This window comes from Tiliqua scincoides, chromosome 3, assembly GCF_035046505.1.
Source record: "Tiliqua scincoides isolate rTilSci1 chromosome 3, rTilSci1.hap2, whole genome shotgun sequence".
Classification (NCBI taxonomy): Eukaryota; Metazoa; Chordata; class Lepidosauria; order Squamata; family Scincidae; genus Tiliqua; species Tiliqua scincoides.
Window position 1 is genome coordinate 6,883,902 of NC_089823.1, and position 27,314 is coordinate 6,911,215.

General features: G+C 44.3%; 1 protein-coding gene across 3 annotated transcripts in view; it reads right to left on the reverse strand.

The window, feature by feature from the left end:
• The window catches only part of TENM4 (teneurin transmembrane protein 4), a 367,138-nt gene that overhangs the window by 99,981 nt on the left and 239,843 nt on the right, over window positions 1-27,314 (reverse strand). For 2 of the 3 annotated variants that reach the window (XM_066622507.1, XM_066622505.1), the window contains 3 exons: window positions 16,673-16,858; window positions 7,301-7,327; window positions 852-998 (listed from right to left, as the gene is read on the reverse strand). In XM_066622507.1, coding sequence (XP_066478604.1) covers window positions 852-998; window positions 7,301-7,327; window positions 16,673-16,858 — 360 coding nt within the window. The remainder of the gene's footprint in view (window positions 1-851; window positions 999-7,300; window positions 7,328-16,672; window positions 16,859-27,314) is intronic. The other variant, XM_066622506.1, reaches the window with a different exon arrangement.

Sequence of the window (27,314 nt, forward strand, 5' to 3'; positions counted from 1 at the left end):
TGGATGCCTTTAAAAGGGGATTGGACAAGTTTCTGGAGGAAAAATCCATTATGGGTTACAAGCCATGATGTGTATGTGCAACCTCCTGATTTTAGGAATGGGCTATGTCAGAATGCCAGTGCAGGGGAGGGCACCAGGATGCAGGTCTCTTGTTATCTGGTGTGCTCCCTGGGGCATTTGGTGGACCGCTGTGAGATACAGGAAGCTGGACTAGATGGGCCTATGGCCTGATCCAGTGGGGCTGTTCTTATGTTCTTAACTACAATTCCCAGGAAGCCTTACAGGTCTCTTGTTATCTGGTGTGCTCCCTGGGGCATTTGGTGGGCCGCTGTGAGATACAGGAAGCTGGACTAGATGGGTCTGTGGCCTGAACCAGTGGGGCTGTTCTTATGTTCTTAACTACAATTCCCAGGAAGCCTTGCAGGTCTCTTGTTATCTGGTGTGCTCCCTGGGGCATTTGGTGGGCCGCTGTGAGATACAGGAAGCTGGACTAGATGGGCCTATGGCCTGATCCAGTGGGGCTGTTCTTATGTTCTTATAATGTTACAAGTAAAATAAAGCAAAAAAGCAATCCTGCCCAAGTTTACTCACAAGTAAGTCCCCCTGTGCTCAGTGGAGCTTACGCCCAAGTAGAAAAGTATCCACCTTTGCTTAGACTATGTCTTTGGTAGGTATCTGCTTTAGACTGGTCTATTTAGCCTTGCATTGTCTTTTCCAATGGACAGCTTCCCCAACCCTATGGTTCTTTTATCTGGAGGGTGACAGGGACATTCAATGGATTGCTGGCTTTCAGGATAGTACAGACAAATGCAGACATTTGGGCTCGGACACAACAGTGGTGGCTGACCTACCTCCATCATTGTCCTTTCCATCGCCACACGCTGTCTCCATAGACGTATCGCAGCCTGCTCCTCTCCAGCCCAGCTGACAGACACAGTGCCAGCCATTCATGTCCAGGGTGCACCTGCCATTGCCATTGCACAAGCCGGGGCATCCCTCTGGAAGGGCAAAAGGAAAAGAGAAGTTCTGTTGCACTCTGAAGGCTTTAGAACATCTGTACCAGGCACACAGAGAAGCAACCTGGCTGTTGCCCGACTGAACAGTGCCCCATTAATGGCTGGCTCCAAGCGAAAAGTTTCAAACATTCAATTTTGCCATGAATCCGATTGCAGTTTAGCGCCAACCTGTATGAAGAATTATTTGACATGAGCCCTCATGAAAACATATTCTAGTCAACTACACTCTCCCCCACCGCCCTCCCTTTAGCTTTAAAACTGAAACTGTTCTAATTTTTGTATGAAACAATTTACATATTATTACAACAAACTCTATAACATGGTATGATTACAAACCAAATCATTTCTCATATTCCAAAACGGGATTTTTTGTTAATAAAACATATGTGATTTTGCCTTATTTATATTTCTTTATGCCATATAAAAGTCAATTAATTTTTTTTAACAATTTCCAAAATATCTTATGTTTTTCATAGCAAACAGAATATAAACATAAGTACTTTGATTTTTTTGGGGGGGGGGGGGATTGCAATTGGCATCTTCCAAGTTTTGCTTCTATCGATGACTTCATAAGCAATTTCATCTTTTCAACAAGCCTCAAGTACTGAGAAATCAAAACAAACAACGAAAAAATAAAACCCCTAACATTTGAAAAGAACCAGCATAGATTGATTTCTTTGGGGAATGTCAATATAGTATTAAATAGGGCCTGTGTCAGTGAGTTTCTCAAACTGTGGGTCCGGACTCACTTGGTGGGCCATGACCTGATTGCTAGTTGGTCCCACAGAGCTTCCAATGACAGCAGGGGTGATGGAAAGATTAGGTAACTAACAGAGCAATCCTATCTTGCGCTGGAACATCCCCATTGTCTATACCAGTGGTTCCCAAATGTTTAAGCACTAGGACCCACCTTTTTAAATGATTATAGGAATCCACCTAACTTTTCCAGATTTAAAAAAAGGAGATCTAGAAATAAATAACATTTCATTTATTTATAAGCAATAATAATCAGAAAAAGACCCTGAATATAGGGAGAAAATAATCTCCCTATATTTGAAACATGCTTACAAACTTCAGGAGCTCAGCTCCTTGCAGGGCAATTAGCAGCTATCTTGCAAACTGCAGGAGCTGAGCTCTTTGCAGGATAATTAGCAGCTACAGTATCTGATTTTTGAATAGCGTCAGGGCTTCAGGTAGTTAGTTAGCTGATCTTTCCACCACCTTTTGGCAACCCACCAAAAATAAGAACATAAGAACATAAGAACAGCCCCACTGGATCAGGCCATAGGCCCATCTAGTCCAGCTTCCTGTATCTCACAGCGGCCCACCAAGCTGTCTGTGGACAGGTCTGATCCAAATCAGGTTGAGATCCACCTCCCAACCCACAGTTTGGGAACTATTGGTCTATACTCCCGTCTATTCTGCAGTAACACATAAACTCTTTATGATTCCAAGGGCATCCTAGCAAAAAAACTTATGTCCGAAGGATTCCACAACTGAATCTGCTAACACATGAATTGACTTGGTTTGAGGAAACGCACACAAGAGATTTTACAAGCATGCTGTCAACACTGAGCAAGCCTGAAGGTGCTGCCATTAAGGATGATTATCATGATGCAAAGATATTTTTGGGGATGAAGCGGAAATAAAACCAGTCGCTTCAAACACACAGTGACATTTTTTGGTCTAGCCAGGTCATTTACCCTGATTAAAAAGTGATTGCCTTGCAATTTTTTTCCAAGATGAATAGCTGGAATGATCATTCTGCTAATGATCTGGGCCATTAAAGTTCTCTAATTAGTCCCAGACATAAGCCTTCGAAGTCCCTCAGAAGGCTCCTTCTAGAGAAGTCCTATCCAACTGAGATTTGACTGAGAGATTAGAATTGGACGCAGAAGGAATGTTGCTTGGAAGAGGAATTTAATTCCTTTTTTGCTCCCCTTCCAACAAGAAAGGCACAGGAACAATCCCACATCTGCCACTAGATGTTGGAAATGATTCTAGATGGACACAACTGTGAGAACTGCAACCACTTATGGGGAACACAGGAAACTGTCTTCTACTGAGACCGGCCATTGGTCTAACTAGTTCAGAATTGTCAACACTGACTGGCAGTGACTCTCCAGGATTTCAAGAAGAAATTTTTCCTCTATCCTACCTAAAGATATGGCATGAACCTGGGACTTCCTATATATATACTTGCTATACTATATACATGCTTTACATTGTTTTGTTGTACTTTGAATTTTGTTGTACTGATGACCACCTGTCTGCACCTTACCACTGCTGTATTTTCACAGGACCTCCACAAACCCCTTTTGCCACTGCTGCCACCTCAGTGTTTATTTCCCTGCTGCTCTAAGTTACGCGTAAGATGCTTTGTTCCAACATCCTGTTTACACATGCAAGTGGAAGGGGGGTTGGTTCTGAAGCATCACAGGACAAACCGAAAGGTCGAAGTCTTTGCATGCGTGGGAGCAATGGTGTCCAGGTTGCCAAATGCACATGACACATGTGTGTTTGAACAGATGAAGCTGTCTTCCATTGAAGCAGCCCATTGGTCATTCAAGCTGAGCATTGACTGGTCCTCCAATTTTTCAGACAGGTCTGGCATCCCAGCCTCGCAGAAATACACACAGCCAAACAGTTGCTCCTGCTAAGTGTTCAAGGAAACAGCCAGTTCCTCTCAAGAGAATTGAGATGTCCACATCACCAAGGACACTAGGTCATTGAGTCCCCTTGGGCTGGGTGGTCACCAGCTCATGATTCACCACCTTGTAGCTATTTAAGTGTATGCTTTATTTCTGTTGGTGCTTGGTGAAATCCTGGAAACTTGAGCCCATTCATTCATTTGTTCATTCATCTAAGTTTAATCTCTAATGTACTTATTTAAATTTTGTATTTAAAATATATTCTTTTCTTGGCCCCCAACACCATGCCAGATATTTGATGTGGCCCTCTGGTTGTAAAGTTTGGAGACCCCTGCCTTAAGACTATGATTGTCTTTGGGTTACGCTTTGATTAGACCTTGCCCACAAGACTTTGACTGCAGTTTGGATAAGAGCTGAGGGTTTCCGTAAGTCTAATGAACCCAGAACGAGTCTCTCCAACTCAGATCAGAGTGGCTGATTTGAGATTTCACCCAAGCTTGCAAACTATCAAGAAAATTTAAATGACATAAACAATGTTCATTGCAAACAGTAAATTCTGTTCACAAAACAGAAAGAATTATGCAGGTTGGAAGTTAGCGGTTAGTGCTAATTTCTCCACTGTGTCTCATAAAACACGGGTTTTGTCCTGTTTGTAATGTTTATTGTATTATTATCGTTCATTATTGTTATGTTTTAAACTTTGTTAGCAACCTTAATTGCCCTTACCAGGATAAAGACAGGGTATACTTTTTGAAATACATAATAAATAAAAGACAAAGGTTTACTGCAGGGTGTTCACTTTAACCTACTGAGATCTTTTTGAAGTACAATTTATTCTTTTCAGCTCCCAGTATGTAAGGGTAATCCAAAGCGTGTCCAGAGAAAGTATTTTTATAGAAGCCTTCTTTACAAAGAAAAGAAAAAGATAATGAGCAAGGAAGATGGAGAGCACAGAGGTGCTCTCTACTTCACATCTCTGAATCTCAAGACTATAGATCAGGGGTGTCTAAAGTTTTTGGCAGGAGGGCCACATCGTCTCTCTGACACTGTGTCAGGGGCCGGGGGGAAAAAAATTAATTCACATTTAAAATTTGAATAAATTTACGTAAATGAATATATTAAAGATGAACTTAATGAATGAAGGTCTTGCAATAGCTCAAGGCCTATGAAAGGCCTTGCACAGAGCAAGGCTGGCCTTTCTTTTGCTGCTGCTACTGCATCACAGACGTGAAACAACAAGCAGTGGAGGAAGCCCTCATCCCACAGCTCATGCGAGAGATCAAACAGTCGCCCTCACACTGAGAGCCGTTGTGTCTGGCCAATGTGGGCTCCAACAAATCTCCAGAGGCTCATTGGAGACTGGGGGCTCCCTGAAGGCCGCATTGGGTGTCCTTGGGGGCCGCAAGTGGCCCCAGGGCCGGGGTTTGGGCACCCCTGCTATAGATCATAAGAAGTGCCCTACTGTGTCAAGGCAAGGGCCATTATAGGCTTAGGATAGGCCCTGGGATGAACAGTGTAGCTGCAGGGATAACCCCACTTTCCTATGCAGCTTCAAAGTTCTGGGGCACAAACTGAGGTCACCTCATCTAGTTACCTTGCTGAAGTTAAGATGGTCTATGTCTGATTACTGACTGTCTTCCCCCCCCCATGTATGCCCCCCAGTTCCAAGATGGAAGCATTAACATAAATGTAGCAGGGAATTTAAGCTGGAAGGAAATCTGGCATCCCCAGGGCATAATGGCATGCTAAAATACAGCATGCTGCCTTGCTGTTATGTATTGTTTTACCACCTCAACATGAGCATAAATCCAGCTCAGTCCAGTTTATTCTCAGCTTGACAGACATCCCAAGTAGGCCTGAGTTACCTAGCTACACCTGACCTATAATTAGCTACACATTTTGAAATGGCAGACAGTATTTTCCTGGTTTTGTTTTTTTTAAATAAAATCAAAATCAATTTACGCACTGCAGCTATAATTTCACAAATTAAATTAATAAAGTGCAGTTCTAGCCCAGGAGGCCTTGAAGAAAGAAAACCATTCTGGAGGGGCTGTAATATCTTTTGCTAAGATACTGTAGAAAAGCGCATGGTTCTGAAGACTGAAAACCAAACCTACTTAAAAGCATTGTGGTCTGGATATCACATAACTTTGACTGATTTAGTTGAAATGGGAAGCTTTCCATTCTCACTTGTGAGAACAGTTCAAGCTTGGTTACAAGTCAGTATTTCTCAAATGGAGCAAATTGGGATATGTGCATTTTTGTACATACGGCACAAAGTTTGTGCCACTTGAAAGTCACAGAACTAATGACAACACATGAGGACTACATGACAGTATTCCATAAAGTCTTTAAAAGACACGACTGGGCAAACATGATATGGAGCCAACAAAGGTAGTGATAGCCAGTGTTTGTGGTATGACCAGGCAGAGCTGGAGGGCTACTGCCTGCCTCCTGAGTCCATAATCAAGAGGTAAATCCAACCCAAGCTCAGAAGTACATACTATTAGAACAGCACTATCTCATATTTTGTCCATGATTCGTGGACAATTGCAAAAAACACTGGCCACCACTGTGATAAGCAGGACTATCACTCAAAGAAAGAATCTGTAGTCAATGAATTCTAGGCATTGCAACTGATCTAAGGGGGAAAAGCACATATCCTTAGGTGAGACATGTGTATGTGTAACAAGCATCATCCTAGAAAAGGCCCTCTTGTGTGAGGGAGACTATCTCTTTTAAGGAAGGCCAGAAACTCATAGTTTTTGATAAGCAACTATATAAAAAAAAATCACACACATAATTAAAAATCAGAAAAACCTGATTAATCATGGGAAAATTTTTCATTGATCAATCAACTGAATCAATCAATTTGATAAATGTTGCAATACTAGTTACAAGACATACAGAAATTATTTTAATAGATGCTGCTCTTTGTAACTTCATCACGCTTCTAGCCAGCTTGCGCAGTGGTGACCCTGAGTGAGCTGCGAGCTCAAGGATAGCCATGGGCACCTCAAGCATGTGCTAACAGAGCACCAGATGACGTAAACCTGCATGCTTGGAAATCCAAAACAAGTTCATTCACTGACAACAGAAGATCACACTTGAATGTAACTTGTACATAGCAATTTGCCCAGAAATCCTATCTCCTGGTCACTGACCCTTGTATCTTTCATTGAAGGTCAAATCAACCTGTTGACACAGCCTATTATATTTACACCCATCCACAGTCAAGCTAGAATCCTTTTAAGCTGAAAACAAAGAGATTTCATACTGTAAAATACACTCACCTGATCTTCATCTTTTGGGTTATTTTTTTATTTTTTTTAAACAATTTCTGTAGCGATTGCTGCTAATTTTCCCCCCTTCTATATTACCTGGGTTCATGGGAACGAGAGATGGAATGGAAAGGATACAGGAAACATTGAAATGGTTAGTGCAAGACGGTGGCACTCACAGAAGGATGACATTGCAAATACATTTTCCACCCTAAGTACCCGCAAAGTCAGTCTTTCCAGACGGTAGGTGAAAGCACTGTGACCATGGAGGAAAGATGCAACCTGTCTGTTTCAACTGGATTTAAAACACAAAGACAAACGGGGAAAAGAAGAGGAAGGAAGACCACCGTACCTTTCACTACCTTATCCAGATAGTGAGCTTGGGAGATAAAAGACAGGACATGTAAAGTAGGATTGAATAAAGTGCAGTACAGGCTTAGTATGAGACAGAGCAGATGCTACAGAGGCAAAGGGAAGGAGGCTGTGGCATTGGATGGGGAAGGAAGGGCAGGGCTAGCAGGGGGTAGGGGGTGGGGAGACAACAACAAGAGGCCAAGCCTTGCTGACAAGGAAAGCAGGGGGAAAAAATAAAACTACCCTCAGTCAACAGCTGAAAGATCTATCTTTCTATCCATTCCAGCAGTGAGAAAATTAAGGTGGGAGTAAATGGTAGAGTATTTGATGGTCCTATGGGCCTTTTCAGAATTATTAGCAACTACTCATTTCAGCCACAGCAAATTAATTTTCTCTCTTTCCTTCCTTTTGTTAAACCATCATTAATTGATACAATACCAACAGAGTAAGGTAAGAGAGAGAGAGAGAGAGAGAGAGAGAGAGAGAGAGAGAGAGAGAGAGAGAGAGATCCCCATCATCCCTAGTAGCCTGGGTCCAGTCCAAATTCCTTCCTTCCCCTCCCATTAGAATTAAATGACAATTTTCTGCCAAAAGGCGCTTCCAATCTAAATTCATTCCTGCCTTAGTCTAGCATCCCTGCAGCAAAGATGCTATCTTTCTCGATGCCAAGTTGGTGCAGAAGGTTTGGGGCCCAATTAAGTCTCTATTTTTGACTGGCCCAGAGGTTAACTATTGTTTCCTAAGCCCTGTGGTGGTAGATGTGCGCTAGAGTATCATTGGAATATATGTATGCCTCCGTCAGTTCTACAATGAATGCCTGAAGGTATTGTAGTCCTTCCTCAAACAGGCTTCAGCAGAAAGTTCTAACCATTCTGAAGTCAGACTGACCAACCATGTATTGTGATGGTCATAGTTGGGGATGCCATCTTGAACCACAGAAACTAGAAGGAGTTCTTCAAATCTGCTAAGCCAGGAGACACTACAGCTCCTCCTGCCTACTCCCTCCATGGTCTTGCCATCTCCGTCTGGGTTTTGCAGGGCTATGGAGTAGGTACACAAAACCTCCAATTCGAATCCTATCCAAATTGCTTCTGACGCCAACCCCACAGCTCTGTGCAATGTTGCGGAGGCAGTTGTGGAGTTCGTGTTGTGGAAACAATTTTGGGTGGAGTTCGAGTTGGAGGTTTAGGGTGTGCATATCCAGGCTGAGTATCTCTCATCCAGACTGCTTGGGACAGGAAGTGTTTCAGATTTTTCTGAATTTTGGAATATTTGCATAAATGAGTAACTTGTATCTGGGGGTGGCAACCTGCTACTTGTAAAGAACGAACCTTGGACGTCAAAGTGCTGTCCAGCCCCCAGCTCGCCCCTTCCTGTTACCCCCTGCGAGACCCCCCCCAAGCCACCCACTCAGCTCTGCACTGCCTTCTGCACAGCCTGATGCCAGGGTTTACAGTGTGGCTGGGTACCGCCCTAGCATGCCTTGCGCTGTGCCAGTTGGCTAGTGCCCCAGCTGGCATAACAAAAGGCATGCAGGGTGCTACCCAGTCAAAGAGGCCAGCCGTGCTGCAACTCCTAGTGTTGGGTGGTGTAGAAGGTGGCACAGAACTTAGCAGGTGGCTCGGGAGGGCCTTGCAGGGGGTGATGGGAAGGGGCGAGCTGGGGGGCCTCACCTACACCGGACAGCGCATTGCAGACCATGCCAACGGCAGGTATATGCTTTGCCCAGCAAGGGGTAATCAACATGTGTGTATGTATGAAAAAAATAAATGCATGATATTGGCCACCACGCTAACCCATGACAGAGTAGAAAAGTCTTCTTAGTGAAGCTTTTTGTCTGCTTGCTCTTGCTTTTTTGTAATTGTATTGATCAAGCAGTGCCCCTACGTAGCAACCTTTAACTACCTGCTTTTCTGCTATGAACCTGCCTCGCAAAAGGGGAGACCAAGCGTGATGGCAGTCAGAAGGGGTTCAGCAGAAAGAGAGGAGGTTGGCAGTGCAAGCCTATGCATGCCCACTCAGAAGTAAGCCCTGCTGGGTTTAAGAGAATTTACTCTCAGCTAAGAGTGCACAGGACTGCGCCAAAGTCGCTGGCTTAAGGTCGCACTGCAAGGCTGTGGCAAAAATCAAAATGTCACTGCCCAGAGGTAGGCCTGGAATTTTTCTTCCCCTTCAGAGCACTCAACCATTTCAGATATGGGGGAAAAAAGGGTTTTGGGGAGAGGGGGAGAGGTAATTTTCGGCTAAGTTCTCGTTTACTCTCTTCCTGCCAAGTGCTTTGCTCTTATTTATAATGTTGTCATATAAGGATTGGGGAGTGTAGCTTCCTTCTGTTGGGCACCATTCCCACACTTCTTTCAATCTGGCTCTCAGATTATTCCATTTCCTCTCTCCCCCCCCCCCCCGCCTTCTGCATTGGCTCAGGAAGACCACCCAAATAGAAGGGTCACAACCTCTGAAAGAATTCTGGTTTATTCCCCTTCTCTTTTGAGTCTAGACTCCAGTATGTCTAATGGGTAAGTGAAAGCCCAAGATTTTTTGTATTTGTAAGCGAGGAGAGGAGATTGATTACAAAAGGTTGGCTCTAAGATGAGAGAACACCAACTTCCTGGCAGTTCGGGAGAACATTCGGTCGCAGTCAAGGACAGAAAGGACTTCTTGGGAAGGCTATTCATGAAGAGGATCCTGCTAGAATAGAGCCCTTATAGGAAACCAGATTGCCTGGAGAGCAGTCAAACAGTCAAGCGACATGCGTCACGGAACACTGGATTGGCTGGACTACTCCACTTTAGACTGCTGGTGAGGGGTGACATGTTTGAAAGCTTCCTGCATGAAAAGAATCCCTGAACACAGAAAACTAGGATGTCACCTTCTATATGAACGCAATAGTGTTTAAGTATGTGACCTCCCCCAACCTGCAGCCCAAAGTGGTACAGACGGACAAGATCCACACCATTTGATTGTGATGATCACCCAGACTCAGCTCTGAGGCGCGATGGGTTTTAAAAGGCATGATGGAAAAACTAAGAAAGTTTTGCACACAAGAAAGCCACAATAGTATCCTTGTCAGGACTTTAGGATATTTGGTTGAATTGAAACTGAACTTGCAGTTCGATTAACAATTGGACGAGTGCACCAATGTCTGGATGCACATTCAGAATATGAATGCTATGCTGGGATTCCTGAAATAATACTCCCTGTTCAGTTTTATGCCTGGGGCACAAGTATAGAGGGTATTGGCAGCATGCCTGAACAGGGACTGTCAGCCCAGAGCATGTGCCTGATTCTTGAGCGTGATGCTGTTTTTTGCTCTCCAGCGAAATAGGCTGGGTGCAAAGGGCCTTTCACACTGGGTATGGCATGGGTGCACTCTCTTGCCTGCTTCTTCAGTGCTGTGCTGATATCTGCTCCTTGTTTAACACAGCAGTTCACAAACTATAACGGGGCATCAAGGGCTGCAATGTTCTGTAGTATACACAAGAGTAGATTATACTTTTGCCATCACTGGGGGTGCAGTTGCCATGCAACCTAAAAGCATGAACTATCATGCTCAATGATAGTTGAACTATCATGCTCATGACAGTCGATATCATGCTCAATGAAGTACTATAGGCTGGAAATGGATGTTATTGCAGCATGAGTGACTGCTGATGGATGTACTGGCACTCTGTCTCCTCCTCCTCTCTCCATAATGTAAGAATTGATGAATCAGACCAAGCTGGGTTCATCTGGAGTTGGGGATTAGAAGCAAAGTGGTCAAGTTTGCAAATGAAACTATACTTTTCTGGGTGGTAAAGTCCAGAAGTGATTGTGAAGAGCTCCAAAAGGATCTCTCTTAAACGTGTGAATGGGCAGCACAATGGCAGATGTGCTTCATGGTAAGTAAGTGCAAAATAATGTGCACTGGGGCAAAAAATTCACATGTATGCTAATGGGTTCTGAGTGATCTCTGAAGGATCAGGAGAGAGATCTTGGGGTGCTAGTGGACAGCTTGATGAAAAGGGATTGAGAATAGAATGACCAATATTATTATGCCACTGTACAAATTGATGGTATGGTCACATCTGGAGTATTGTATCCAATTTTTGTGCCATGTCTCAAAAAGGATACAGTGGAGGTGCAGAAGACAGAGACCAAAATGATTAGTAGGCTGGTATATGTTTTAGAGGTAGCCTATCTCTGAAAACCAGGTGCAAGGGACTGACAACAGAATATAGCTATCTTATTTTCTTAAGTGCTTCCTGCAGCATCTGGTCGTAAAAAGAGCCCCACTGGATCAGGCCAAAGGCCCATCTAGTCCAGCTTCCTGTATCTCACAGTGGCCCACCAGATGCCTCAGGTAGCACACAAGACCACAAGAGACCTGCATCCTGGTGCCCTCCCCTGCATCTGGCATTCTGAGATAGCCTTCTTCTAAAATCAGGAGGTTGCACATACCCATCACGGCTTGTAACCTGTGATGGACTTCTCCTCCAGAAATGTGTCCAATCCCCTTTTAAAGGCATCTAGACCGGATGCCAATGCCACATCCTGTGGCAAGGAGTTCCAAAGACTAATCACGCGCTGGGTAAAGAAATGTTTTCTTTTGTCTGTCCTAACTTTCCCAACACTCAATTTTAGTGGATGCCCCCTGGTTCTGGTGTTGTGTGAGAGGGAAAAGAACATCCCCTATCCATTTTATCAATGAATTAATTATGCCATGCATGATGGCGTAAATGCTTTTCTCTGTTATACCAATCAACAATAGTGCTGCAGTAGTGCTGCAGTAGTAGTAGTGGATGGGGACAGTAAGTACTGGCTGGAATGGCTCTGACAGCGAGTGGGAGGGGCTCCTTACACGGCGTGTTGCAACACCTGCAGTACTTACCAATCCCCCCCAGCTATGCTACTACCAATGAATTTCATTAGATTCAAAAGAAAGTTCTGCTTTAGTCATAAAAAATGCAAGCTAGAACACCATCACGGCACATGCTTCCCTGCCTCCATAAGCGTCAGCAGGCCAGGGGAGAAGGGGAGAGCAAAAATGGAAACTTGATAACCTCACATCTTGCAGGGTGAATTAGGCTGCAATCCTAACCACACTTCCCTGAGAGTAAGCCCCATTGAAAGGGCTTACTTCTGAGTAGACCTGGTTAGGACTGTGCCCTTATTACATTTACTGAGAAAGAAAAGAGAAGTTGATGCAATAACGGGGCAACCTTTTGTCCTTTTGTCGGCAACCACGTGCAAGCTGCAACATCTATTTCTAGCCACAGAATAGCAACAACAACCTTTATAGGAGCAAGGGATGAAACACCAGCTGGCTGGGGTGTTCACACGATAACCTAGGGTGTACTTCCTACATGAGCTGAAAGGATGGAATCAAAAAAGGGTTTCTTACTTTGCTTTGCAATCTACACTTGACTTGTGCCAGCTACTTTTAGCAACTTCACCTGCACGCATGTCAAATACAGGAAGGAACCTAATTCAGCAGGCACTGGGATGCCACATTTTTCAGGGCAAAAGCAGGCAGAGAGATGAGACGTGTGAGTTTATTATTGTCCACAAAGTAGGCCAGCATGCAAGAAAACCACATAAGGATGAGGCGAGTACTTGCCACACATACAGCGTAATTCCATGCCAATGTCCTTTCATCTGCGTTAATATTGACACCCTTTTAGGGCTTTCAGAATTCTTGGATTTTTTTTTAACAGCTTTGTAATAACTGCTTGGTGGTCTATGCATCATGTTTTCCCCTTGGGGTATCTACGAGCCTATGATCAAATGTGGTGCTAAGCCAACAGGTAAGGGAAGGTTGGATGGTGAGGCTGGGTGCAGTGCAAAGGTGGCTATTTCTTACTGTACTGTAGGACACATGCAAAAGCAGCAGCATGATGGAATGATGCTGTTAACTCTAGATGGACACAAGCTCCTTCTGTAGTGCCAGCCTGACTAGCAGATAGTTATGACTAATGATGTTACAAGGCTTTGAATGAGGGCGGCCTGATGTTTTCACCCCCCACCCCCACCCAGAAAGTCCCATCTCAAGTTAGCTCCAGCCACCTATAAGTTGGACTGGACTGGAAATAAGATTTGCCCACAGCCCCCGCCACCACTATGCCATTTCTCCCTGCTAGTCCCTCCCCCACAGATATCCCATGTGAAAAGAGCTTTACTATGGGGAAGGTGGTGGGAAGGACATCAGCAGGGAAGAGAGGTCCTGTAATCCTTTTCCTAAGCAGGACACCTGATCCTATCTGCAGGGGATCATAGAGCTTAAATAGTTATATAAATATATAACTACAAGCTCCATGATCCCCAGCAGGAAATCCACAAAAAGGTTTTTTGTTTTTTTGTTTTTTGTGCTAGAGAACACTAGAGAACACTAGAGAAGTCAAAAGGGTTTTCATGGAAAACTAGGATCAGGGAGAAGAGGGATCACGTAACCCTTGTTATGATATGCAGCACAAAACTTACGCAAAGTTCTATGGTATCGGAATCTGCCACTACCGTCAAGTTTGTCCTGGTGTGGATCAGATCTTTCCTGCCCACTGGGAATATTTTTCATTCATAATATTCCTGCTTTTGGAATTTCTGCCTTAAAAAAAATTCTTAAGAAAGGATGAAATTCCATAATTGCACTAAGGTATAGCATTTAAAAAAAGGGGGGGAAAGGGACACTTTGAGATAAGGCCATGGAGTAGCTGGGTTCAAGACCGTGAAAGATTCAATTTGCTCTTTCTCTCAAATAAACTGGCAGGAGAATATTAGGCAAGTTGTTTAGGGTAGATGGATGCACTGATCAAATTGAGCAAATTCATCAATAGTGGGGAAAGAAAAATACTTGAGTCAAAACACAGGAGAATTGGAGCAATGGTCAAGATGATGTAGAACACAAAACTTTCATGTGTCTCAGTTTTCAGTGCCTCTTGAAAGAGGCAGAAGCGTTAATGCAACCTAACCCAAACCTACCCACTCCCCAAAATCCAGAAGTGGAGAGTTAGACAAGAGAAAGTGGATCATGGCAAGCAGTGTAGACAGAGCCACTTGGTGTGATCATCAGTATAAGATCTGGTGAAAAACCAATCTTCGAAATGTATTTCAGCAATGGGATGAGAGAAGCATAGCTGTAGTCTGCACAGTCACCTCAGTGCACTGCTTCTGGTCAAAGAAGGTTCTGCAGATTTCTGAAGGCAGGAGGTCTGGTCTAGATGGTAGAGCCTCCATTTGCCTGAAGATAACATTCGCAGGTCGCCGGTTCAAGGCCAACGGCACCGTGTGACCTTGAAGCAGCTAACAAGCTGAGCCGAGTTATTCCATCTACTCTGAGCGTGGGAGGATGGAGGCCAGAATGTGAAACCAGATCAGAAAAGAAACATCTAGAATGTTGTGGTTCTTGAAAGATAGAACCTTCTTTCAATTGTGAAAATCCCTACAGGGATTTAAATAGCCTGCCTATGTAAACCGCCTTGAATAAAGTTTGAGGAGAAATCTGATGACCAAGAAAGGCAGTATATAAATACCTGTATTATTATTATTATTATTATTATTATTATTATTATTATTATTAGTGTCTCAAAAGCCTGCAAAACCTGTTTGATCAGCAAGTTGGACAACTGGAAGTGAGCATACACACACCATGAACAATAGCTCTGGCACATGTACTTAAAAATGACAGTCCACCTACAGCTTTAAGGGGTTGTGGAATTTATTTGGGAGGGTTTCAAAAAAATGGGATTTTGTGTGTGTGGGGGGACGGGACACCCTCTGCTAAACCTGCATAGATATGGAGTGCCAGTCATGATGTTAGGAAGATTTGCTGGATTCATCTAGCTCTAATTCTGTTTACATATATATATATATATATATATATATATATATATATATATATATATATATATATATATATATATATATATATATATATATATATATAGGACATGTTCAGATGCTCAGTGCCTCCGTCACAATGGTGAGTGCCCATGATTATAGGTGAGCTCATAAACCAGCTGGGACAGTGTGGAGCCATTGATTGCAACAACAGTATCTCCAATAAGGCTGTAACTTGCCTAATCAGAGTGGTCCCTTTTTACGACATTGTGATTGTACTAAACGTGTATATGGCTTACGTGGAAGTTCAGGTTTATCCAACTGATCACTTCATACAATTTCTGCCAGATCTCAGACCTGCTGGCAGTCCTGTGCAATTCCGTATGTGATAATGTGAGGGTCCCCTAGTGTAGTGGCTTAGCCAGAGGCTTCATAATCTGTAGATGCACTGTGTTTAAATGCACCTGTAAAAATCTTTGTTGTGGTGCAGTAGCCTAGTGGATGCATAGCTATTCCATTTCATTTCCAAGCAATCTCAAAAGGAGAATGTTTTACTCATCAGCCAAAAGCTATTAGACACAAGCTACAGAGAGAAAATAATGCTGTTTCAGGGGCTGTAACTCGGTGCTACTTTATAGATTGTTAATTTAAATAGAGGCCAGAATTGGTCTTGGCAGGCAACATCAGCATAAATAATTGATAAAAAAGAGTTTCGGTGGTCATAGTTGACTGAACCATTTTAATACTAGAATTAAAAGCACTGACACCCTGACGCTGCACCTGACAACCAAGGCTAGGCTACCAAATTCATCCCTAAGGAAAGCTAAACCCTGCAAAAGAAACAACTGTTTATCCATTTTGTATGACTAATTCTGCTCCTTCCTGTGAAGGTGAATGGCACTCAAGAATCAGAAACAAAACAAACCAGTGGACTCCATTTTGCTCCACCTGCCTGGATGGCTTCGAAGGGGAACGGCCACTTGCATGCTGCAGTGAGGTTCCCTGCAAAACTTAGCGCTTGGCATCCCCTCTGGCTATGCCACTGCAAATGACCCAAATGGACTGGTGCTGCCTCCTCTCCACTGATCTCTGATGAGCACCCAAAGCCCGCTCCACAGACACAGTGCCTGGTCTTCCCCCACCAACCGAGCTTCTGTGACTTTAGTGGCGATTCCTCTTCCGCTTTTAAAGCCTGCCTTCACAACCCAAAGGGATGGAAACTTGCTTAATTCAAAACATGATAGTAATTCTTAGGATGTCAGATGCTGTACCCAACACCAACTTCTGCAGGCTGATCGGGGTTACCCAAGGCTCAGGGTTTAGTGTGTACGCAAATGTGAGTGTACTTATACTGCCAAATGAAAGGACATTGGGCTTTCTGGAGGGGTTGCCACATGACAATGTATGACGCTTGAACACGAAAGTCCAAGAACAAAACAGGATGCACATGCTATGGTAATGTCACGTAAATTCAGTTAAGCATGCTTCTTTCACCCCCTCCTTCCACCCCGTCCATTATTCCTTTTCAACTGGATGTTCTGTTTTTCATTTTTCCCCCTACCAATGGTGCAGTGCTCTCCATTCCAGCCTGGGCTGCATTCACACTTGCCGTCGCGGCACGTCCCATGCTCATTGCAGCGTGGGTGACATGCTCGCTGATCACAGGCGGCGCCCATCCACCCCTCCTCGCAGCGGCAGGTGCCTCCGACACAGATGCCATGCCCTCCACAGTCCGCAGCACAAATCTCTGTGGAAGAGAAGAAAAGAAAGAGACCGAGGGGGGTGTAGGGGGAGAAGGGGGAATGGGAAGTCAGGGGGACAAGAGAAAACCAGAATGTTATTGTCATGAAAAAGCAGCCACACTCCACTACCTCGCCTGACCGGGAATGAAAGGCATTCCTGGGGCTCATAACACTAATCCTTTCTAACAATAAGAATCTAATAAGCAGATTACAAAAAAAGAGGAGACGGACATGAATCGGCGAGGCCTGCCAGTGATTGAACCTCCTGTTTGCTTTCTAATACTATCACGCTCCTCTGGCTTTTTGTGAGCTGGCCGAATCCAACGGGGGAAGGCTTTCCCAATGCGAAGGAACAAAAGTCACTTTTTAATTAAAAACTGGTTAAGTGTGAAAACAATGATCCGCTAAATCGTCCCAGAATAAAGTTAAGTGTTGCTGGCAAAGTCTACTTACGGCTTGTTAGCTTTCTGGTGCCGGGACGAGGGGCTTATGAAACTTCACTCTTTTGTTCTTGCTGTTGCTCACATCCACAAAAGGATGTTTTATTTCTTTGTAATGTTTTGGAGAGCCTTGAAAAATGGAAGGGCAAACTGCAGTGGGAAAAGCCTGCTGGTCTAAAGCAAGTCTACAGGGTGGCCACAAAGTTTGTATGCCCGAGATTGTGTGGATTTCGGACGGTGACTGTTTAAGCCTGCATAAGGACTTTGTGGCTACCCTGTCCACAATGTATGAACCACCAAGCTGAACCACCAGCAATGTAGTGTAGTGCAATGGTTAAGAGTGCAGGACTCACACTGGGGATACCAAAATTCCCACTTATTGACAAAGCTTACTGGATGGCTTCAGACCAGTCAGTGCCTCCTGCAACCTAACCTACTTTACAGAATTGTTGTAAAAGGGGAGGCTCTTGTATGCCATCCTGAATGCTTTGGAGGAAGGGCAGGGAATGGAACATGCAAAAACTTGCAGGGGATAGATTTGAATGGTAAACTTGGCTTCAATCAATCAATCAATCAATCAATCAATCAATCTCTATCTTAATATCTTCCTTGTTAAAGGCATCTAACCATCCATATTTAAAACAGTAAAACCCAACATCAAGGAACAAAAACAAAGAAACCTGAACATAAGAACAGCCCCACTGGATCAGGCCATAGGCCCATCTAGTCCAGCTTCCTGTATCTCACAGCGGCCCACCAAATGCCCCAGGAAGCACACCAGACAACAAGAGACCTGCATCCTGGTGCCCTCCCTTGCATCTGGCATAGCCCATTTCTAAAATCAGGAGGTTGCACATACACAACATGGCTTGTAACCCATAATGAATTTTTCCTTCAGTAACTTGTCCAATCCCCTTTTAAAGGCATCCAGGCCAGATGCCGTCACCACATCCTGTGGCAAGGAGTTCCACAGACCAACCACACGTTGAGTAAAGAAATATTTTCTTTTGTCTGTCCTAACTCTCCAAACACTCAATTTTAGTGGATGTCCCCTAGTTCTGGTGATATGTGAGATTGTAAAAAGCATCTCTCTCTCCACTTTATCCTTCCCATGCATAATTTTGTTTGTTTCAATCTTGTCCCCCCCATCAGGCGTCTCTTTTCTAGGCTGAAGAGGCCCAAACGCCGTAGCCTTTCCTCATAAGGAAGGTGCCCCAGCCCAGTAATCATCTTAGTCGCTCTCTTTTGCACCTTTTCCATTTCCACTAGGTCTTTTTTAAGATGTGGTGACCAGAACTGGACGCAATACTCCAAGTGTGGCCTCACCATCGATTTGTACAATGGCATTATAATATTAGCCGTTTTGTTCTCAATACCTTTTCTAATGATCCCAAGCAAAGAATTGGCCTTCTTCAGTGCCACCGCACATTGGGTCGACACTTTCATCGACCTGTCCACCACCACCCCAAGACAGACAGCTCAGAACCCATCAGCCTATATGTGAAGTTTTGATTTTTTGCCCCAATGTGCATGACTTTACACTTACTGACATTGAAGCGCATCTGCCATTTTGCTGCCCATTCTGCCAGTTTGGAGAGATCCTTCTGGAGCTCCTCACAATCATTTCTGGTCTTCACCACTCGGAAACGTTTGGTGTCGTCTGCAAACTTTGCAACCTCACTGCTCACCCCTGTCTCCAGGTCATTTATGAAGAGGTTGAAAAGCACCGGTCCCAGGACAGATCCTCGGGGCACACTGCTTTTCACCTCTCTACATTGTGAAAATTGCCCATTGACACCCACTGTCTGTTTCCTGGTCTTCAACCTGGTCTCAATTCAGGAGAGGACCTGTCCTCTAATTCCCTGACTGTGGAGTTTTTTCAGTAGCCTTTGGTGAGGGACCGTGTCAAACGCCTTCTGAAAGTCCAGATATATAATGTCCACGGGTTCTCCCGCATCCACATGCCTGTTGACCTTTTCAAAGAATTCTATAAGGTTTGTGAGGCAAGACTTACCCTTACAGAAGCTATGCTGATTCTCTCTCAGCAAGGCTTGTTTGTCTATGTTCATCTAACAATGAATATCTAACTGAAAAGTGAGGAACCAGGATAATATAAAAATCCATTAAATGCCATTAAAAGCCTGAAGGAATAGGGCAAACTTTGGCAGAAGAGTCTGAAGGCATCAAGTGAGAATGCCTAGGAAGGAATTTGGGTGCCACCGCAAAAAGACCCTCTTTCTGGAATGCCCTCCCCATCTTAGAATGCAGTATTATTTTGCCTCCCAGATAAAGTTGTTTCTGGAATCCAGAATTCCATTTCCAGAAAGTAGATTCTGATGCCTGGTTCTGGCAGGTCCATAATGGGCCTGGAAAAAAACTGAAAAAGCCCACTCCTTTCCAAAGGCCCCTTTGAGTACTGGATGACATCATACGGTGAGGAGGCATTTTGGTGAGGTACTAGCCTGTAAACGTGTTCAACTTGGTGACTGCATGGTCACTGGCTGAGAGTCCAGGACAAAATGTTTCAAAATCAACCCTACTCCACTCTTCCCAGACACACCTCTTCACCTGCATAGCCCTATACTGGGTTCAGGTTTAGAACAGGGGGATCAAACATGAGGCCCAAAGGTCTTCCAAAGCCTTCAAGGGCTGTGGTTCACAATGTAGCTCATGGCAATTATGTGTGAATTGTTCAACTATCTTCAGAGTGAGGAAGGGTGAGGAAGCCGATGGTTTTATTAGGGCAAAGGGACAGTAGCTATTGTACACCAAAGTATTTTGTATGCCTAAAAAGTACTAGTGAAAAGTACTGTGTCCAAGAATGGCTGGCTTGCCAAGGCTACATGAACCACTTTTTCACCATTTCAGAACCCAGGTAAATTGGAACCAATTATTTTGATATTCAGATAGATTGATGTGGTGGACATTGATTTATTGCCCAACACTTGGATTTCCCACCTCAGCAATACCCACCACTGGGTTCCCACAAAGACAAAGAATCAGTAAGGCCTTCACAGCACATTGTGTTTCTCCAGCCTGATTCAGTTCGTCCAGTCCTTCTACTGCAGGATGGACCATAACCCAGAAAGGCTTTCCATGCTTTTTGTGCATTGTGCTATATTAAGGCCAGGACCAAGCCCGATGGGGATAGTCAGGGAAGAGGAGGAACTGGTGTTATTCAGGACATTTGCTTCAGGTCAATGCCTCCATAAGGAAAAAAAACAACAACAAATAATCAACCTCTCAGCCTGTTCCAACAGTTCCCCTAGGTGAAACTCAGCCTTACAGAACTTTTTTCCCCAGTGTTGTCTTCCCTCTTAATACACTAGACAGAGAAAGTCCCCACTGATAAACAAGAACATGCATCTTCAATCCTGCTACTTTTGAAGCACGATCCCTCACATCAGAAATGGGTCATATTCTTGCATACAAAGAGTATGTACATGGGACTAATATGTCACATCTTCCTGAATGATCCCTGTGGAATGATGCCAACTGCCAACACCAAGTGAGAATAAGAGTTAGAGCTCATTTTCCAAACTGAATTATCAGTCTATCTGAACACTTTCTTGGCAAGAACCTGAAGCACTTTGATTGCTTTTTTCCTCTTTTCCACCCCTCCTAGAGGATGTCTACACAATTTATGACCAACTGAGCCAAACTACAGCTCACCAGCTGTGATATGGCAGCCCACCAGGCTCAATGAACCTGTTTTCACTGCAAAAAACAAAAGAGTTGTCAAGAATTGGCAGGCTAGAATACAAAGGCTATATTTGACTAGGTTTGCATGCCAGTCCCACAGGAAGGTTTAGCTCCAATACTGAACATATAGAGATGTTAGGAATAAAATTTCCATTGGGGTAAGAGGAAGGAACTGCCATGCTCTAAAACAGGGGTGCTCACACTTTTTTGGCTACTTTGAAACCCAGCAAGGCCCAGAGATCTACCAGAGCTTTTTTTACAATGTTCGCGCCATCATAACATATAACATTTATGTGTACAATGTATGTTGGTGTACCTTGAGCCCCACTGAGTATAACAGGACTTACTCCTGACTAGACATGCCTAGGATTAGGCTGTGAGGCTGCAATCCTAGCCACACTTAACTGGGAGTAAGCCCCATTGAGTACAATGGGCCTTACTCCCAGCGTTTCCTCCCAGAGGCCCCTGAAAGGGGGGGGTTGGCACTCCACGATCGACTCATTTTGCCTCGCGATCTACCGGTAGATCGCGATCCACCTATTGAACCCCCCTGCTCTAAAAGGAACTGGAGCATAAGATATTCTGTTTGCCGGGGGGGGGGAGAATCAGAAGTGGTTAATATTTAGAAGTGGAGCAGGACTTCCAAGGTAAGCTCAGTGCGAATAATAATAAATACATAGTAAATAATAATAATACATAATAAATACATAATAAAAGATGGACAACAACAGTAGGCTATTGTTTCAGCATGTCATAGACACAGGTCAGCAAATGACAATTTGTAACTGATGAATTGAAAATGAACTTTTGCAACCACCTCATTCTCTGACTCAAAGCAAAAGGTCTGACGGATTTCTGGCATGGAACCCATGACGGAAAAGCACAATAAGTAGAGAAAGGCAAAACCTCTTGAAAGTTATATCCACGATGAGATACCAGGCTAACACTAATCTCTGACTAAGATGTACAACCTCCATACTCTTGCAAAGAAAATACTCCACTTGTGCAATTAATAGGATTAGGCTGTACATGCCTTAACCTCTGTCTTGTCTTCTCCCCTATAAACATTTGACAATTGGATTGCAATTTCATGGGTGAAAGGATCTATCATTTGCTTAGAGTGTGCCGAAAAAAGCACCTTGTACATTGATGAGGCTGCCGGCCTGTTGATCTAACTTTCAGACAATTTTACCAGAAAGAAATGAATCTTAACTTTGCCAAAGTTTGGTCCAAATGGTGTGTCACCTCCGCTTTCCAAACAAGTTGTTAGAGCACCCTAACTTCCTAAACCTGTTTTTCAGGATTAAAGAATGCAATTAGGTAACATCTGAGCTTTGGTAGCGAATAGGGGGTGGTTGGAAAGAAAGATTCTTAATACCCTTATTACAGAATCGACAGCCTTTGGGGTAGCTGCTTTATGCCGACACTGCCTTTATGAGCAGATCTGACATGCTCTCCACAGGCATGAAAGTCTTTCCCCATTAACAAATATTTTCATACCAGCTGTTTCCCCCAAAAGGTGGTTAAATATTTCCTTTCATCTTTAATCTCTTTTCCTCTTTGTGAGAATGGCTCAGCTGTTCCCTGTGCTATCTCAAGGTGCATTGTGTGCTCCTGCCGTCCTTGCCTTGCAAGGATTCATGTGCTTTTCTGCTCAAATGCCTTGGGTAGGGAATTGGAGGAGGCGTCAAGGAGTAAAGTGCAGTTTCTTTTCCCTCCTCAGGCTTTGGGATGGTTTTTAACTTTGCATTCAGGAACAGGGCTCTCGTCAGGCAAGAACAGTCAAGAAATGCCTAACGGAAAATTGCTGGATCTGTGGCAGGAGATGCGAGCCCTCTCATTGTGGTACAAGAGGAGATAAAAATAAAATAGCATGGAGCAGAGCAAACAAGTCCATTGCTAAGGTCTCGGCCCTGGATATCACAGATGAGGAGATGAAAGACATAGGGTGCTATCCTGAGTTGCCCAAGGGACTTGCACTGGGCCAGACGTGTTGCAAACATGCCGTAAGGCACTTTTGCACCACCTCAGGTTGGCACATGGATGTGTGCTGGCCTTTGGAAACCAAATCCAGCATCATTGTGCCAGGAAACCGATGAGTTTGTGCCGGCCAAGTCAGGCCAGTGTGGGGGTCTGAGGGGGGTGAAGGAAGGGTGAAACAGGAATGTTTGGGCAGGTGAGCCCGTGGGTGGCCTGGAAATGGGGTAGGACCAGGATCCGGCACCTATACCAGATCCTAATCCCACTTCTGGGCGACCCAACACAGCACCGGTCTGCTTGGATCTGTGCCACTGATTTAGGTGGCACAGATCCAAGTAGCCCATTGGGGTTGCTGCCACATTACCCAGAGAAAGAGGAATTACTTCCTCTTGCCCAGGGCTGAGCCGCAGCCAACCCCAACCCTATGCTGGATACAGCACAGGCCAGGTTTAGGATTGTTCTGTTAGTGCAATTATGAGTATCTGCAAGAAAGAAAGAGCAGCCTTGATCTAGGGGCAGCTTATCAAATAGATATGCCCAGCATTTTTTTAAAAAGCACACCATAAATACAACAGCAAGTTCAAAACCAGATATCTGCAGTGAGCCTGCACTCTGCTGAGTCACTGGAGCAGGGGAAGGAGCTTTATCCAGGCCTTGTTTCTCTCTCTCATTTATACCCCATCTTTATCTCCAACATGCAACTCAAGGAGGCACAATGGGGTTTCCAGAGGTGACATAAAGCAAATTGTTATTTCTGGCTGGAGATACACTGCTCTTGCAAAGCAAACACTCTTTCCTAGCTATTTCTAAAAAGAAAGGCTGCTAGCGCGCCTCTATGGCGCACTAGCAAAGATTGCCATGCCTTCCCCCCTATCAGCTGGCAGCAGGGCTTGCTGCCAGCTGATTGGCTGACCTCCCCTTGTGGCGGTAGAAGTGCGGGGGGGGGGTAGGCAGAAGACCTTCTCGGTGTCCAATCTAAGTCAGCAAGGACAGGGGTGAACCAGAACCGCTCTCAAGATGCTTGACCGGCTCGGGGAGGCAGGCTGGCTAGCCCATTGTCTGAAATTGGGGGCCTTGCAGGGGTGACCTGAAGGCATAGCAGTTCGGCTGACTTACCCTCTTCGGGCGACGGTGAAAGGCGGGCTTAATAACAATTGAGCTACGCCTGGAGTCGGGTGGACGCCCTATGAGATTGGGGGACGTAGACGGCTAGTGCCGTTTCCCCCACATAGAACCCCGCACTTGGGATGGGTATTGTTTACCCTGTTTTTGCCTTGTTGCTCTTGTTGTAATTCAATAAAGTGGCCCATTTTAATCCCATACCTGTTGTCGGCTGTATTTATTTGGGGGATGCATGGTAAAACCATTGTTCCTGGCTTACAGCAAGCTGCTTTTACACTGTAAACAGTTGTTCCAAGCTTAAGGCAGGTTCATTTTCAGGGGCAAAGAGAGGAAGCTGTCTTAAACTGCACACAACCAGGCTTAAGATACTTGCCTCTGGGGTAATTCTTTGATCCCAGTGTGCTACTCCTATCAGTTTTCCCAGCATAACAAAAATCAGAGCGTTAAAGAGTTTGAAAAATTAATTTTAAAATTAAAGAGCATTAAAAATTACAGGATTTGGTAAAAATGAGAAAAGAAGCGAAGTAGTAGTTATGGAACTACTTCCATAAGTAGGAGTAGTTATGGTGGAAAGTAACAAGGGAAATAAAATTCCCACAGTGTCCTGGGGCAACGATAAGGTTTCAGGGATCCAGTCTCAAGGAGTGAGTCGGTCATAAGACATAAGCTTCAATTTTATCTTTCCATTTTGTTTGCTGCTTTGGAGCTGTCCCTGGTCCTGAAAATCCTGCTTCAGATCTGATTTTCAGAAATAGGCAAACTCTAAAACCAGAAGGTTGCACATCATCATCATAGCTTGTAACCTGTCATGGACTTTTGCTCTATCTGTCCTATCCCCTTTTAAAGACATCTAGGACAGGCACCACCACCACATCTTTTAGCAAGGAGTTCCACAGGCTAATTACACACTGGGTAAAGAAACACTTTCTTTTGTCCGTTCTAACTCTCCCACCAGTTAATTTTAGGGGATGTTCCCAGATTCTGGAGTTGTGCAAGAGGTAAAAGAATGTCACTCTATCCATCCCCCGCATAATTTTATATGCCTGATGGCCCAATCCTATGGGCCTGCTGCAGTGCTGGAACTCACATTCTGGCACCAGAGTCTGCACCAGAATAGGCAACCCATCATTCTGAGCTGCTGGGTCATGGCAACAAGTGCTGCGCAGCCATGCAATGGTGGCCTCCAAAGAAGCCCTGGCTCTGGTAAGTTGGCATAGAGGGTGGGTGAAATGTGGGTGGAACAGGATGGGGATGGAGAGAAATAGAGAGGAGATTGGGTCTGTGTCAAGGCCGGGAAGGAGCAGTATTTGTGGCAGCAGGGCTGCCAATACCCTATTCCCCCTTCCTGGCCTTGATTCGCTTTGCCAGGTCCACTTGGACTTGCACCAGCCAAATGTTCCCCTACTCACAGAGACCACTGGGACTGTTCCCTGCAGGATGCAGTACATGCTCCAATGGCATGGCAGCATCAGTGTGGGGGCTGGGTTTAGATAGGATTGGGATAACAGTCATGTCTCCACTCAGGGGCCTTCTTTCTAGACTGATCAGCCTCATATGTTGTAGCCTTTTCTTAAAATGAAGGTGTCCCAGTCCACTAATTATTTTCATTACTCCCTTCTGACAATGTGCTTGCCATCAGTTATGTGCCTTAGGGTCACGGTACTGTCCCCCAGACCCTGTGTGTAATTGGAATAGCATGTGTGACATGCTTCCACCCGGGCCTCCTGGTTAATGCTACAGATACAACTTCTGACACCAGCAAAAAGCAGTCATCAGTTGCCTTGTGTCACTGAAAAGATACATGACAAATTGAAACTGGAATATGGAAGGATGATTAATAGTACGCATTTTTGCCTTGTGGAGAGGGGCTGTAGATCAATGGTAGAGTGCATGTTTTACATAAAAGTCCTATGTTCAACTCCTGGTATCTCCAGTTAAAAGGATCTTGGGTAGCGGGATTGAAAAAGAAGTTGCTCTGCATGAGATGCGGGAGAGTTGCTACTAGTCAGAGTAGAAAATAATGAGTAGATGATCTGACTAGTAAAAGACCACTTCATATGTTCAGTTTCTATGCATATTTTTATTCTATTTAAGGGAGATCCTACATTTGGCACAAGGGTATGTTCCAAAGCACTTGCTGAATTATAATACGGGAAAAAAGAAGGCATTTGTATGCAAGTGAAGCAAAACCAACACTAGCCACTTCTGCTACACCTGCTAAATCCTTTAATAAATGTGGATTTAATGCTAAAATAGAAGATCAGGTAAAATTGCCCAGAGCTTCTCAGAAACCGGAACTGTTCCACTGACCTTCAAAATGTTATTAGAAAATTTAATAATTACAAACTGTCTTAAGTTGGATTTTCTGGTTTCATGTTAGCATGATTAAGGCTTTTTCTCCCCAGCGCTCTCTGATTTTCCAGCAATGAAGAGTGCAAGGTTGCTACTGTGTTGCAATAAAAAAAGCACCTGCCTTGGATAGGATATTCTCTGTTAAATCCCACGTTGTGTTAATAGGGAAGACAGACACTTCTGTGTGAAGGCAAATTCTCAGTCATCTGAGCTACTTACAGCCCAATCCTATCCTCCCCTCCCCCCCACCAATGAAGCAGTGCGAAAATGAATATTGCTGCATTCTGTGGTGGGGGGGAGCAGTTATACAGGTCTCCTCTTAACAATAGTTCCCTTATCCAGGGTTAAGCCTCTGCAGTGTGTTTGGGGGGTGGGGGATGTTTACTTGGACCTTCATTAGCTAAATAGCTGATGCAGGTCCATGTGGAGCGATGATGTCGAATTGGGTTCAAGAAGGGGGTTAGAATTCAGCGGCCACAGCTCATTCATGTTTCATAGGAATAAACTAATAAACCAGTCTGGTTGTCCCCATCTTGCCTAGTTTAGTCTTGAATAGATATCTGCACCATTTAGTTTGTGCTACTTTAGGTTTCAGAACATGGACCCAGGACTTCATCCATCAACAGTGTGCTAAGTTGACGGGTGGTAATTTTGGAAGGTAAGCCTGAGTCCAAAAAAGTTTGATAAATGCCAACCTATAATCCTGCCAGAGTTCCCCACACTTACTGCTGTGATCTTTGCTTGAAACACTCACTCACCATCGGGTGGCAGTGCATGAAATGAAATATCTCAGGAGGTTTTGCCTCTTCAGCTTTTAAGGTTTGGTTAAACTAAAACAAATATTCCAGCCTCGATGGATTATGTT